Source organism: Botryllus schlosseri, chromosome 6, assembly GCF_051294905.1.
Source record: "Botryllus schlosseri isolate E-star chromosome 6, Bs_hap1, whole genome shotgun sequence".
Classification (NCBI taxonomy): domain Eukaryota; kingdom Metazoa; phylum Chordata; class Ascidiacea; order Stolidobranchia; family Styelidae; genus Botryllus; species Botryllus schlosseri.
Window position 1 is genome coordinate 667,621 of NC_137241.1, and position 15,773 is coordinate 683,393.

At 42.8% G+C, this 15,773-nt stretch overlaps 2 protein-coding genes across 5 annotated transcripts; both read left to right on the forward strand.

Moving 5' to 3' along the window:
• The first annotated feature begins 2,108 nt into the window (after positions 1-2,108).
• LOC145440278 (uncharacterized) lies at positions 2,109-8,063 on the forward strand. 4 transcript variants are annotated; one of them, XM_080317840.1, is made up of 7 exons: positions 2,118-2,719; positions 3,011-3,148; positions 3,229-3,463; positions 3,526-3,600; positions 3,656-3,918; positions 5,332-5,420; positions 7,629-8,063. In XM_080317840.1, the coding sequence occupies exons 3-7, from the start codon at positions 3,361-3,363 to the stop codon at positions 7,657-7,659; spliced, it is 561 nt and encodes a 186-aa protein (XP_080173966.1). In that variant the 5' UTR covers positions 2,118-2,719; positions 3,011-3,148; positions 3,229-3,360; the 3' UTR covers positions 7,660-8,063. The 4 variants fall into 4 exon arrangements, with proteins under 4 accessions (XP_080173963.1, XP_080173965.1, XP_080173966.1 ...); XM_080317837.1 differs by having other exon boundaries at positions 2,109-2,719; positions 3,526-3,918; XM_080317839.1 differs by lacking the exon at positions 3,011-3,148 and having other exon boundaries at positions 2,109-2,719; positions 3,526-3,918.
• A 364-nt stretch (positions 8,064-8,427) lies between these two features.
• Positions 8,428-14,191, forward strand: LOC145440277 (uncharacterized). The gene is made up of 2 exons (XM_080317836.1): positions 8,428-13,593; positions 13,757-14,191. Exon 1 carries the CDS (start codon positions 8,686-8,688, stop codon positions 10,510-10,512), a length of 1,827 nt encoding a protein of 608 aa, XP_080173962.1. The 5' UTR covers positions 8,428-8,685; the 3' UTR covers positions 10,513-13,593; positions 13,757-14,191.
• Positions 14,192-15,773: the final 1,582 nt, after the last annotated feature.

The following is a 15,773-nucleotide window of genomic DNA, read 5'->3' on the forward strand; positions in this document are numbered from 1 at the left end:
GTATGGTAAAATTGAATACCGACTATGCTGCGTTCATAACGGATGACAAAAAACAGCGAGCGAGCCTCCTACAAGCTGTGGAAGATCACTGGAACAGATATGCAGATTTCTCGAAATCAACCATTTCATCCACCTGATTTATGTAATATTTTGCCAAGTTGATCTCTTTCTTTGCCTTATTTTTTCGTTTCCTGTGATGTTTATTATGTGGCTGTGAGTGGATGTTACATTTACAGTTGTATTCTTGCACATGGTGATCCAGGAAATTGATGAACAGTACCGGGTAGGTTTGAGGGGAGTAGGATATGTGATACAACAAAATGACTATCAGTTTTAGGTAGTTTTGAGCAGTTCCAAGGCAGTGTGGGACATGGAAATGATATCCTGAACTAGGAATGCCTTATATAGTGGGGTTTTGTAGCACTCCAAACCGCAACAGCTGCATAAATCCATGTTACATGTCACTTCAACTAGGCTAGGTAAAATCGTGACACTCAGATTTTAGGGGAATCCCTTATTTTCAGCTGCTATTCTTCAGCTCAATGTGCACACGGATGCAGGGGACGAGTTACAAAAAAAAGTAGCCAGAATATGTTTTTAAGGTATAAGGCATGGGAATCGGACTGAAAACCTGGACTTTTTGAAAGTCGGTCAATTCTGAACAACCCTAGTAAAGGTGTACGGAGGGAGCGAAATCTCTGCTTCAAAATTCTAAAGCTTTGCTCAATCCTCGATCTGGTCTTCGCATGAGCATAATTGTAATGCCGCTCTTTTTCTGTGGCTGGTGCACACACTGGAGTCATCAGATACGGTCGCAATGCATACCCTCCATCTCCCAAAAGCAACCCATCATGCAACCCTTCTTCAAATTGGTCCCGAATTATTGAATTTTCAAATATCCGACTATCGTGACAACTTCCAGGCCACCGACAAACAACATTCGTAAATGACCTACTCGCATCACAGACTGCCTGAACATTAATCGAAAACCAACCTTTGCGATTACGATAAACCTCGGCTGATTCTCCTCCTGGAGAAACTATGGGTATATGAGTACAATCTATGCAACCAATTACCGATGGAAAGTGACTGATTTTATAGAAATCTGCCTTTGTTCTATCCAAATTGACAGGGAATTTGCTGAATTGATATTTCTGTCTCGCAATACACCTCGAAATTCTGTGTACTACCCGTCCTGCGGTTTGGCGGCTTACACCCATCAAGTCGCCATCTGTACGTTGGAAGTGACCTGTTGCATAGAATCGCAACGTCAGTAGTAGCTGCTGTAATTTTGGCACAACATGCTTGTGCTGGTTCAGTTCTAAATCGCCTTCAATTACTGCTAAAATATCCAAGGTTGATTTCTTGCAAAATCTAAATCGATCTTGGAACTCCGAATCTGAATATTTTTGAGTGGATTCTTCAAATATACCAGGTAACAGCGTTGCGGTCTACTTTCCTCGCATAATTCATCCAAAAGCTCAAGTACGTCCATGTCTGCCAACTACCTATAACATACGGTACTTCCTGAGTTGAGAAATTATCCAATCCAACTGCTATACATGATAGGCTACTACTACGTAGGATGATGGTGCGATAGCCTACGGTATCAGAATGATAACTAAATAATAACAAAGTCGGCTTGAAGAAAATGAAAGTACTGCGGGACTCCTGAAGTCTGAAGTGTAGATCACCTGCGGCCCAGCGGCCGTACCAGAAACAACAACAATAACAACGTAATGCGATCTCATCTCTGTCACGTCACACACGTTCAGTTAAAATTACAAAATGATCAGGTGAGCTTGTGCCGCATTCCGCGATACAGGAGCGACTTAACAGTTAAACCAGCGAGGGTAGGTGGTTTAAGGATCTGAGGTTTAGCGGTCGCAGATTTAACAAAATCACACTTTTGGTCACCGGTAAGTCTAAAATACCGCGCTAAGCGCCCAACAGCCGCTTAACGGGACTTTTGGTCTCCACCCATAGTATATAAGATTATAAGTAAGCATCTTGCTTAAATCCCACTGTCGGAACAAATTCAGAATCCGCATCCAGTCCGGCTGTACTACTGTATCGCTGAAATCCTGCGCCGAATCCGGTTCCTGATCCGGAGTGTAAACGAGAGGTCATTTCTCCCACGCGAATACAAGTCTCGGCGCGAAATATATTACTGGCTGACAAAGCGCTCTGATAATGGCGGCTTATAGCTACAGCTGTGGATTTGGCTTCGTTCCGTTCAGGAATTAATCATGGTGAAGTGAGGCTCAGCCAACCATTTCCTTTGAAGGATCACCTAAAACTGTGCATGGTAATTTATATATGCTTAATATTAAACATAGGTACGGTGTATGGTAAATATTAAACATAGGTACGGTGTGGGTGTATGGTATAATGTCATAAAGTATAGACCTTGGTTTGGTTTGCACTTCTGCGAATATCATGAGCTAGTGACAGTACTGGATTATCATGACGTGGTGGTCGCTCAAATCATGCGCTCTGATTGAATGTTTTTGTAATTCTGTCTATAATAGTGTAGCGTGGCGCTTGTGGGCTCAGCCAAAGATGTGGTACAAATTCCCAGAGATATAAAATAAGACAGTGGAAGCACAGACGGAAGCGAAGAATGCCACTGATGAGGCGAAAAACAAGAAGCCACGAAAACATGACAAGGGCAATAGGTCTCTGTAGAAAATCCAGATCAAATGCTCATCCAGTTCCAGTAAGTATAAACTCATAATTTGCCTACCGACCACCAAGTATCACTGCAGTATTGCAGACTTGTACTGACTATACTTAATTAGTTGACGGACAACTAACCAACGTTTTTATCAGTACCGTAGTTCTGTAGTACTAGATGCACATTTGAAAAAAATATTACCGTAGTTTCCAAACAACTAAAGGGCGCCTGTCGTTATATAGTTGCGAGTTTTCAAATTTGAGTAATTCTAGTTGCGCTTTTTAAAAATCTGGTAGCTTGCCATCTATATTATCCAATATCCATCTGTTTTAGATGTATGGGAGAAGGCTTATAATGATTGATATGAAGGAAGTTGCGGACAATAGTAGCAGTCTAAACAGTCTGAACAAAGACGTCAGCCGCCCAAAAAATTTTTGGATAATTCTATTTCAACTGATGATCAAGTTCAAGGTATAATATACCGTAATCTGTTATTCTGCCCAATCTATTGTACACAGAATATTCATATGTAAAACTTTCATACTTTGTAGATGATGCGTTTCCTTCAAAGCAGCAACGTAATCCAAGTATTCAGACACAAGGCATGCCTATACCAATTCTAAGACTGCGGCCATCTCCTGATTCTGGCAATAAAAGTGTGACGAGCAAGAGTGCTGTTTTGAATGATGCTTGCAATGCAAGTTTGCCATCATGCGGAAAGTGTTCAAGAACAGCATGATCCCAACATTGAATGTAGCGACCAGTTGCAGGGAACTAACCCATGCAGTAAGCTCCTACCAATTTGATTCATTCTTGAATTTGAGTTATAGCGTCGCTCTGTTTTCCAGACGTTCCTTCATTTGCAAGCAATGTTGAACTGCAAAATTCTGACTGTCAACAACGAGGCCTGTCACAAAGTAATGGTAAGATTATCACATATGACTAATCCAGCTTTCTTATATTTAAATAATTTTTTAGCTGCTCCGTGCACACCATCAACTCAAACATCTGCATACAGTGACCACTCTGTTTCTTTGATGCGTAAAGACATTAAAGAATTGAAGTTAGAGATGAAGATGATGGATCTCAGTAAAGGTCACATCATCGCCTACTCGAAAAGACACAGTACCACAACACCAATTTTGCTGGAAGATCTTATTGAAGACCCCTGTCAAACCGTATCTCATCTGGAACAACTGGAAAAGAACTTGATTAACTGCGATTGCAAGAAGTCTGAACTGGTATGATTTTGTTGATTAGAGCAAACTTTGCCGGACTATGTAACTCAGACCTAGGCTAGCCCGCGAAGCCATTCTGAGCAGCCCGCGTGTCCATTTCTTGAAATTCAAAACACAAAACCTACTTCTGAATATTGCTGCGTGAAATTAAACCATAAGCTTATAAACTGGGCCGGAACGGAAATATGCCGTGCATATTACGCAGCCTACGTCCCTCGCAAGCTTGCTTGCGTAATCCATATTCAACATAACGCCAATGCAGCAAAGTATGTCGTAACAATTGAAATCACAATAAGTCACTCTTTCCATATAGTTTAGTTCAAACCTTCTTTGTGCCATTGTCACATTACGCATTACACGGTCTGTGCGTCAAATTGTTTCGTGATAGGGTATGTTTCGAATTGCCTATTTCGCAAAACAAGTCAATCAGTGCTCGTTTTTACTATGAGACATCATCATCCATGAACGATAAACGGGCATGTCAAAAAGACTGCCGAAAGCTGCAATGCAAAGACGGTAAGGAAAACTAAACACATGCTGCACCCTAAACCCCCCATTGGAGAAGGCTGGAAGTGTGGCCCAAAGTGATTTTGAAAATTGAGCTGAATGGAATAATTTCGGAAACTTTATTTAAATTTGCTTAGCGCTTCGTGCGATTTATTGTGGCCAGATGTCTTGGTATTAATATGAGTAACCTTCTCCCCCCCCCCCTCTAAGAAACGCTTAATTTACAAAAATCAGCATTTCGGCGTTGCGTCACGACACACCAAGAAGTTGACAATGACATTTCGGACGACATGTGACTCTGTGAAGTGTGCTGCCAAAAAGCTCGATGGCGAGGAAACCTTGCAGGGATATCTGCACATCCCTGAAACCTTGACCAAAAGTACCGCCTCATGTTGGCCGAAACCGATATATATATATATATATATGTCGATTTCACCAAGCAGCAACTATTCGGAAGTCAGCGATCAAGACAATAAGCTGTGTAGCAAAAATGAACAGAAAATAAATTTTCAAAATTTGACTCTTTACAAGACTACTAAACGTAAGTTGTTACTAATATTACAATCGCAATTACAAAACCCTCAATAACGGCTAGAGCATTTTTACCAAGGTAGGGTATTTTGATTTCCCTTTTCGTGGAAGATCATCGCAGCTAAATTGCAAATTGTTACCGACCACACAGCTTTATAGGCTAAACCCTCGTTCAAGTCATCTTTTACTGAGATCCAACATGGCAAAATCAGAAACAAGTGCGTTGATTGGGAACTCTGTGTTGCGTCTCGAATGTTTTGAAATCCCAATGTTGACACTGCGGTAATCGCATTCGAGAGATATTGTTACCGCTGGTGGAGATTCCGATTTGCTTCATTGTTTTGTGCTGCCCCTGATCTACTTACATTCTCTTTGAAGGAGCATGTAAAGTGGCTCATCCTACGGTCGAGAATCAAACAACTACTGCTAAAGTGGGCGGCTTTCCAACTGTTATTGGAGCTTGCAAGGTAATTTTATTTATGAAGTTGACGTCTGTGTGACAGCTGTGCTCTTTATCATATTATTTGACAGTAAGTGAATCGTTTCTACCTCCAGGGCTGCTACCATTCTTCTTCAGAACACTATACCAGTGGTTCCCAAACTTTTCAAGATATGATCAGTTATTTTGTAATCGCGTAATGCAACTTTGACATAATGTAATTTAAAATTTTTTTATTGTAATTATTGAATTTTGTCAATATTGTCGGTCTTGCATAAATTTTTGATCCTCTCGTTGCACTTGCTCAGATTTAGCGGTGGAACCAATGTCACCAAAACTTTTGGGCAAATAATTAATCACTCATTTTAAACTCCTTTCAATTCACATTTTAACACGGGAAGCAAGTTTATCCTCAACTGGTTGCATTTTTACTGCATGGGGGGCTCAAATTGCAATGGCCTGACCCATGTTCCCTCTAAGCTGCACACGTGCGCAATTGTGCAGTGCTGACACGGTCTCTGCGCACAGAAAATTCAAGCTGCACACAAAAAATCCTAAGTGATGTCATTGTTTTTAGTTGTTACGCACTGCTGTCCAAGGGCACTGCTGTCCAAGGGACCACGCAGTGAGTTGATGAGTGTGTGCAGACTCGTCAAATATCAGAGGGAACATTGGGACTGACTATTCTGGGCCGGGTGTTTCGGTGGCGAACAAGAGGCATGGCAAATCTGGCTCAATTCCAACGTGTAGAAGTGAAATTATTGAGATACCAAATTAGGGATTTGAAACTTCGCATCTACTGGTTGGAATTGCGCCAAATTTGTTATGCATTGTTTTTTTTTCGACAACTTGACAATTTCATAGGGATGGCAGCAAAATTAAAAAAATAATTCAATTTTTTTAATAAATTGAAAATTTTGTAACTCTAATAACTTGGCTCAGGGGCAGGCCACAGGTAGCTTTCATCCGACTGTGATGAGATGTAGTGGCACGTATGGAGTCGCAATGTACAATGCGAAAATGGGAGTGGAAACGGTGGCTTTTGTTCCCCTGCAATGACAACAAACGGCCAACAGCAACGAAAATAATTTCGATTATTTAATAACTGCAAGTTGATGCTGAAGTAACCAAGTATTTCGGCAGTGTCATAAGTCACATGTCCTTGTAAGGGTGTGCATTAGACTCGGACTAAAGTGCATTTGATGTAGGTTTACGTTACTTTCACAGGTTGTAACATAAAAATAGCCACAATTGCAATTTATTATCAATTATCAACTTCCTGTGGAAGTACACGGCATCCACAAGAAGAAGTGCAACAAATCGTAATGGATTTAGGATTTAGCGCAGTACAATAATCTTTTAGAGTTGGCGAAAAATGTCCGACCTTAAAGTCATTGTACATAATGTAAGAGCAACATGAATTGATTGTATTGTTGGTTTTAATGTTTTGACATCGCATCGTTAATAGGTATACAACCAACTATATGTACATTGTACAGCTAGCTATACTATCCCGTTCACCAAAGAAATTTTTGAAGCTGGCCCAGAATCGTTGGAACTAAAACCCCAATCACACAGTGCGGATGCGGGGATTGGATCATAGGGTTCCGCGACGCGAGTGGAACAGCGGAAGTACCGATGAGTTATACGATCTTCCAGGGCCGTAACTGTCACACTCCAAACACCCAATTAGGGGGAGCTCGGCTGAACCCAAAATTACTTTGTTGGTCGTTTGTTGAAGTAGATGTAATCAAATTGAAAATTTTTATCGTGCTTTGCGCGATTTCTTATCGCTGTAGGTCTACATTTAAATATGATTAATAAGATAAAAAGGTGCTTATGTTAGAGAAATATACAAATCGGCGGTGGCGATTACCACACATTGAAAAGGACTACGACTCTACTCTGTGCTAAGAGGCGGGCCTCATAAGGCTTTCAAACCCGACAATGGGCCACGGCCAAAAGATGGCTGAGAACCCCTGGCTCAGCTTCTAGATGTTGGAATTGAGCCAAATTTGACGCGCAGAGTTTTATCGATAATTTAGTCGAAGTAGATGGTAAAGTTTGACTTGGCTGTCACACACCACCAAGGTTGTCATGATTTACAAAAGACGATTCGGACTCCTTGGATGAATGTGACTTGACATGACCGTCCCACGGTACTTGACCCAAACACATAATTACTTTTTCTCTACTGCTATAATCAATCAAAGTAATCAATTAATTTATGTTATAGGACGACGATAAATTGGGAAGACGGGAGCTAGACTGTTATCGAGGAGGCTGAAGATTCCGATACCGATAACATGGACTAATGCTAATGCAGAAATATTTGCTGAAGTGATTGCACAGTTCTGTATCAAGGCACAATTCTTGCTAACGTATTTTCTTCATCCAAGTTTTTTATTTGGGCGTATTTTGTACTGATTTCATACAGAACAGAAAGCCATGTAAAGGATTTTAAAAATTGGCGATTAGTTTTCATTCTGAATCAAGGCTTGCTGTCTACTTCTTGTTAACGTATGCTGTGTGTTGTCACGGACTGTTATTTTACTTTCATTCTTCATCCATTTTTATTGCAATTTTCCGTCGAGGTCTAGTCCAGTGCATTTTTTGTATCTTGAACTGGTACAATATAGAACAGAAAGCCATACATGATTTGTAAAACTGACGATTCGTATCCGTTCATATGTGAAGTGCAGCATATAGCAGGTTTAGCCAACCAGGGTTCAAGGTCACACAGGGTCGAGTTGTTCAAAAAAGATCTTATAGGATATCGTTGAAGATGTTTATCAGGACATCTTTGAGGATGTCCATCAGGATAGCTTTGAGGATGTTTATCAGGATATCTTTGAGGATGTCCATCAGAATGTCTTTGAGGATGTCCTACAGGACATCTTATATATATCCATTTCTGTCGACAAATGTATATATTTTGCACATAATTGAAGGACATCTTTTGAACTCATGGAAGATGTTTAAAAAATATCTTCAAAAAATATCTTTAAGTTTTGTGTTTGCTGGGAATGTAATTTCTCATTTAAAGTATATGCCAGCGTATTTTTTAACGATATGCTATAGTCTGGGTTGTTTGATCGCCATTCTACAATACACACAAAGGGAAACTTATTGTGTCCGGACTATATGCAGTCAGTTAGGAATCGTAGTCAGTTATACTCGCAGCGATTGCTCCAGTCCAACTCGCCGTCGAGTTGTATCAGTCTCTGTGAAGGACTGATTGCGTCAATAACAAGGACATAAGTTAAAAAATACGAGAGCTGACTGACATCGATATGGATCAAGCACTGCAAGCCGCCGGTCGACAGGTTTTGAGCAAGCAGCATATCGACGAAGTCCTTCGAAATTCAAGCGCCGCTTACCAGAGAGCCGAGCGCGCTTTCTCATACGCTATCCAAAATGAGTCACTACTACACGTCACCAAATGTCAAGATGAATTCAATAAACTTTGCGTTCAACTCGAAGAGGAACTAGACCAATTGATGGTAGATATTGAAAACGACTCTTCTCTCCGTGACAGCCACTCCCCCTTATTGTCAAAGCTGTGGTGCGCGATCGGAAATGGACGGCATGTAGCCAATTACGCTTGTAAGAAATATCAAGAGAAAATGAACTCCTCTGCGGACGTTGCCATCGATTACATCGGTCGACCCTCAAACGCTTCAAGCAGTTGCAACATATTCCGTAAGGCTGCTCTGGAACTCGAGAAAATAGAACTCAAAAACAAAGCCGCATTAAAAGCTTTTGAATCTATGATCAGAAAACGGGAAGCTATCAAAAAATTGAACGCTGCCAAGAAAGAAGAAGCCTTCTTACAACGCTTCATCGGATCACAAAAGCCGAACACTCTAATTGACGAAAACACTACTGTGAGTACTAAACCTTGCACTTTGCACGCTACTCAAGCAATGACGTTGAATACCTTAGCCACTGCTGCATCTATACCAGTCAGCAGTACAGGGCAGAGGCTGGTTTCTGAGCCGGCGATAACTCAACCGTTACCGAACACTCGTCAGTTAACCGCATCAGCAATCCCATGTCATTCCCAGTCTATCCATTCCCATAGTTTCACTGCCGGTTCGAGCCCGGTCATTACCCCGCATTCTCAAAGCACTCCGCAGTGGCAGAGTGGTATTGGAACTACCGATCCTCGTCCTCGCCGTCAATCCGCCGATATTCGTTACGTGCCAAACGGGCACACCGATCTCATTCCTCGTTCTCGCGGTCAAGCAGCCGCCGATATCTGTTACGTGCCAAACGGGCACACCGATCTTATTCCTCGTTCTCGCGGTCAAGCAGCCGCCGATATTCGTTACGTGCGAAACGGGCACACCGAACTCATTCCTCGTTCTCGCGGTCAAGCAGCCGCCGATATTCGTTACGTGCCAAACGGGCACACCAATCTCATTCCTCGTTCTCGCGGTCAAGCAGCCGCCGATATTCGTTACGTGCCAAACGGGCACACCAATCTCATTCCTCGTTCTCGCGGTCAAGCAGCCGCCGATATCCGTTACGTGCCAAACGGGCACACCAATCTCATTCCTCGTTCTCGCGGTCAAGCAGCCGCCGATATCCGTTACGTACCAAACGGGCACACCGATCTCATTCCTCGTTCTCGCGGTCAAGCAGCCGCCGATATTCGTTACGTGCCAAACGGGCACACCGATCTCATTCCTCGTTCTCGCGGTCAAGCAGCCGCCGATATTCGTTACGTGCCAAACGGGCACACCGATCTCATTCCTCGTTCTCGCGGTCAAGCAGCCGCCGATATTCGTTACGTGTCAAACGGGCACACCAATCTCATTCCTCGTTCTCGCGGTCAAGCAGCCGCCGATATTCGTTACGTGCCAAACGGGCACACCAATCTCATTCCTCGTTCGCGCGGTCAAGGAGCCGCCGATATTCGCTACGTGCCAAACGGGCACACCAAACTCATTTCTCGCGGTCAAGCAGCCGCTGATATTCGTTACGTGCCAAATGAGCAAACCGATCTCACTCCTCGTTCTCACGGAAACTCGCAAACCATCGTCGTTCAAACGATTTCAATGTCGATTCCGTGCCTATTGCGCATAACGTTCTCATTCCTCGCTCTAGCGATGTAGTCTCGCCTAGTTGCCACCGCCAAGGCAATTCAGTGCCTGGTGCACACGATGATCCTAATGATAAGCACTCCGCTCAAACCAAACCCAAATCTTATCTTCGTACCCTATTCGAAAGCCTAGCGACATCAAGCATGCCTGCGTCTGATACACCCCACAGTGGTGTTAGTCAGAGGCCCGATAATGGGCCGGCGCCCGCAGCGATAAGTTATCCAAATCCTGAACCTAGTCCATGCGACTTCCCTAATCACGATACTGCTGTAACCATCAAACTCTTCGGAGATGTAACCATCGAACTCCTCGGGCTGTTCCAAAAGCCCGATTCCGAACGGTCATTCCACATAGTTCGAATGTCCCTCCTGGGCCGGTCTTGCCTACAAACGACAAAGTCCCTCCGCAGGGACGGAGAGACCTGATACCTGTTGCTGTTACTGCAAGTGACAGTCCGGCTTCCTGTGCCACCTGTTATGGCAAACTCGACATTTCTGGAAACTCTGATGCCGACACACAAGCTGAACTCGACGATTCTGAAGACTCTGACGCCAATGCGCAACTTCTGTCCAACGTAGAAGATGCTGCGCCTCCGCACACAACAAACATTCGACACGAAGTGTCTCCGCTCAAGAAAATGGAAGCCGTCAAACCGCCCTACAACAAAGAAGCTGCCAAGAAATCGCTCGAAAACCAACGTTCTAAATTCGCGGAAGAACCCGAGTTCTTTCAAAAGTACGAAGAGAAAATCAACGAGTACCTGCTACCTCGGTGGCACTCACAAGTCGTTTTGCCGGACTTGCTGCCTTCCTCCGAACGAACTCTCGACCCTATCAATTTCCATACCCACCAACGAAAGATGCTGAGCAGACGCAAACTGCAACTTGCCGCAACCGTATCCGGCAACAAACTTGCTACAGACGTTGTAGAAGATTTCAACTACGATATCGACTCCGCTCGCTACTGTACCAACAGCACCGCAATGCTCCGCAGCATTCGAACTACCTCCGCTCGATTCAACGCCTTCGTCCGTCAACGACCGCCTTGAACCAGGATCACTCCGCGCGCGCGTTACCTGACATGTTTTATTTTTATTCTGTCATATGTTTCTTTTCTGTCCCGACTTGAATCGTTCTCAGCTTCCTTGAGAAGCATAAAAATTCCATGATTTTTCCGCTCAATCAATGTCACTTGCTTTGATAATAATACGTCACTATCTTGCTACTGCAAGTTCTGTCCCTAATTAAAATTAAATAAATTCTGGATCATGAGAGACCAGACTTCCACTCGTAAACTTACTGTTTTGTAAACCAACCGGCACTCATTGTTGCATTCGAAATAGTGTTGCCACGAATTAAATAACTTTTGCCTACCCATACTGCACGTTTTCTGTACATTGCATTCGCTTACTGACGCTGTCTCAGCTTTCTATACATTGCATACTTCTTCATTTCCCGATCGTCTTCATAATCCGAAAAACCACCATTCCTTAATTTTTCTGTGGCTCAACGATAACTGCCTTTGCAATTACGTTTCCCCACAGGGGCGGCCTATGTCACGGTGGTTTTACGCCCGTATCTATGATACTGTCACACATGACTGCCTCGCAGCACAAGGGCAAGTGTCCTAGTACATGCTCAGTCTTTCCGTAGTCTTCGCAGTGTAAACAGGGATGTGTAGCGCTGTTAGTTTTAACTGGTATTAATGTAATTTCTCATTTAGAGTATATGCCAGCGTATTTTTTAACGATATGCTATAGCAGTGGTCGGGAACCTTTTTCGTCCGAAGAGCCATATTGGCCCGATATTTTCCATGTTAACCCATAAAGAGCCATACAAGATAATCAGCTGTTACGTCACAATTGAAAACTCATGACGTCATGGTAGTACTATTTCGAACTCACTATGACATAGGATTCGTCGTGCGCGCCATATTTTCTCTGTAAAAACTTGTACTAATTATGCTGGTTACCTTCTTTGATCATGCAACCCTTGTGGTGTTCTGTGTCATCACAGTTTTCTTGTGAAATACCTTGCGCAAGGAAGATTTAAATTGTAGAACCAGAACACCCCAGCAGGCTTTATATGAGCAGCGAAATCGCAAATATCAGGGATATGAAAAGTTACCAGAAATGAATGAATTTCGTCGGTAATATTATTAGTTGCACAATGCACATATTTCTATCAAACATTTATCCTCTCTGAGTAGATTTGGAACATTTTTACTCCCAAAATCACGCAATTTGCATATTTAGTACCAATCAAAAAGGTGGATAGCTATGGCGTTGTTTGTAATTTGAATTTGTAATTGTGAATGTCACTTCCACGGTTGCATTGCTATACAGGCGTCACAATGTGTTGTATACTCTTTGATCAATCAAGGTATCGTGCAATCCAAGATTTCGAAGCGGGTATACATCGAATCAGGGAGTGATTTTGAAGAGGGACTTGGAGCCCCTATCCATGAGTACGTCAGTTTTGGCCTTTCAAAGACATGTTTGTACTGCCACGAGAATAATTATTTGGCTGTGATGATGATTTACTAACAAGTCACTGCAATATGGTTAAATTGAGTACAGAAATCGAAATTCGGCAAAGAGCCATATCTTATACCCAAAAGAGCCATATATGGCTCGCGAGCCATAGGTTCCCGACCACTGTGCTATAGTCTGGGTTGTTTGATCGCCATTCTACAATACACACAAAGGGAAACTTATTGTGTCCGGACTATATGCAGTCAGTTAGGAATCGAAGTCAGTTATACTCGCAGCGATTGCTCCAGTCCAACTCGCCGTCGAGTTGTATCAGTCTCTGTGAAGGACTGATTGTGTCAATAACAAGGACAGTACTTTTGGTACACTACACCATAGCAATTTACAACGTTGCTGGCATGGCGACTCAATCTGTGAACTTGTGGTTAGCAGCGCCTCATAGTGACGAGGTAGTGCGATACACAGATGACATTGTTACTAACAATGTTAGTGACAATGTTGTGCAGGTTGTGCTCGATTTTGCTGTAGTTTTATCAGATTTGTGTGGAGTATACATTAATATGGAGTTCAGTGAAGAGGAATTACTGAGAATATTCGATGACGTGAGTATCTAGCTCTCGAAAAAAATCCGATATTGCTTCGTAGAATTCTATTACGCAACCTATACGCAATGTGCATTCTCCCACTCCAGTACACATTGCAAGCCTAGTTGCTGTCATTCAAGTGCTAGTATAGCATCTCTTTACGTGAATTTATATCTTCCAGATGGATGATGACGAAGTCACTCCACAGGAACCTGTCTTTATGGAGGTTTCAGAAGCCTCTACAAGCAGCGTCCACCATGCCCTTACAATTGAAGTGTGTTTTGGAGACACTCAACTGTCAGAAATAAAAAAAATTCTGGAAACCGCTATTGTCGATCTGGGCGTATCAATTGCGGATGACATTCAGGACGTAATACTGCGAGATTTGTCTCAAATATTCGGCACAAAATCTACAATGTTGGCGAGATACTCGGACATACTCCGCAAAGCATATTGTGAACGTCGTTCTGAAGTATCTGGAATGACTGTGAAGCGCGTCTTAACGACTGTAGTTCCCAAAATAATTCAACTACGGTTGAATTCAAAAAATTCAATTTCTTCAAAATCCATCATTGAAAGTGTCGTCCTTACTAATGATGACAAAAAGGTTCTTACATATATGTCAGGCGCATTACTAAAGTGGGGACTGCGAAATAGTTCGGGTGAGGACGCACATTGGATTCGATCCCAAATCCGCTCATCTCTGCCGCTTGGTCGGCGCATGCTCTCTAGCATCCTCTTGCGGTATTGTTGGATTCACGTAATCATAGAGAGGGTTTCTAAAAGTCTGTCTTCTTTGGTTACCCTGTGGCTGGGTAGTTTTGCGTAGTTTTCCCGGGCATATTCTCTGGCTATGTGTCCCGTCCCTTCACATAATGCACAAGTTTGGATCTGTCCCCGGTATTTGACTGCAATTCTGAATCTGTTAATGTTAATGTAAGACAGGGCTGGCCAACCTCTTCAGCCAACGGGCCACATTCGATTGACGAATTATCGCGCGGGCCACTAACCGCGCGAAGCGCGAAATTTTTTTGAAGTTCATAGGTCAATAACATTGTCATTTGACTATACTGCGGGCCTGTTGTATATCGCTGGGCTAATTTTGCGAGGACAGGGCTATTCGGCGCATGGACATATCGATATCGAAAGATGCGACCAACATGCGTCAATCATTTCGTGCCTAGGTTTCATAGTCGACGGTCTTACTGCGAGCGCAAACGCAATGTCGCATATGTTGAACGACACTTTGTCTCGTAATCGCGAATATAGTTAGACTCAATCTGATACATTAGGTGTTCTTCCATTTTCACAAAAGGGCAACAATATTAAAATCAAGAAATCGAGTGACAGCATGTTTCGCCAAGCTTGTAGAAATTTTTTACCTTTGATCAATCTACCGCAAATTGTTCTGCCTTATTGTAGTGTACGAAGATATACCAATATGTGAATGGCTGATGAATCCGTCAATGCGTCGGAACAGATATTTTAGTCATTACATCTCAAGTGTTGCGGCCAGACTAATCAAATTTATGGTTGGCCTTGCAAGTTCACAATCTGTGCAATCCATTTTTGATGATATTAGAAATTTCGGAAATGACCTCGCGGGCCACTCAAAACCTTCTCGCGGGCCACGGGTTGGCCGGCCCTGATGTAAGACTTGATAGGATATTCATCCACATACCTCTTTTCGATAAGTAGACTCCTTATGCCATTCCTGATCCTCATCGCCGATCCCGCTGTTAACGCAGCGCCTTGAAAAAGCCCAGAGAAAGAGTGAGCCGAGCTCCGAAGTCGGCAGCAGAGACCAGCAAGAGGACGCACGAAAGCGAGAGCGAATGGAAGAGTGGATGTGAGTAGTATAGTAGATCCGGATTGTATCTGTTTTGCTGGATATGAGTTATGTTAGTTTAACAGTAAACAAATTTCACCCTCTTGGATTATGAACTCAACGCGTTAGCAGTCATTCAATATTTTGTTTGTGTCAACTAGTTACTTTGTATGTTACTCCACAACTCTTACAAAAGTACGAAGGATATTAACATCACACTAAGTAATTAACTTTACTCGATATTCTCGCATTACGAAACTAAAGAATGGTTGGTTAGACTCTACAAACTGTTTCGTTACCTCAAGACCTTTATTGTCTGAATGGTTGTTCATGAGTCTTAAGAACCAAATAGTTCAACACAGCACTAATA

Coding starts and splice junctions, on each gene's coding strand:
- LOC145440278 (XM_080317837.1), top strand. CDS start 3,389: ATGCGGAAAGTGTTCAAGAACAGCATGATCCCAACATTGAATGTAGCG. Junction 3,464..3,525: donor GCAGGGAACTAACCCATGCA/GTAAGCTCCTAC, acceptor TCTGTTTTCCAG/ACGTTCCTTCATTTGCAAGC. Junction 5,421..7,628: donor CTGTTATTGGAGCTTGCAAG/GTAATTTTATTT, acceptor TTTATGTTATAG/GACGACGATAAATTGGGAAG.
- LOC145440277 (XM_080317836.1), top strand. CDS start 8,686: ATGGATCAAGCACTGCAAGCCGCCGGTCGACAGGTTTTGAGCAAGCAG.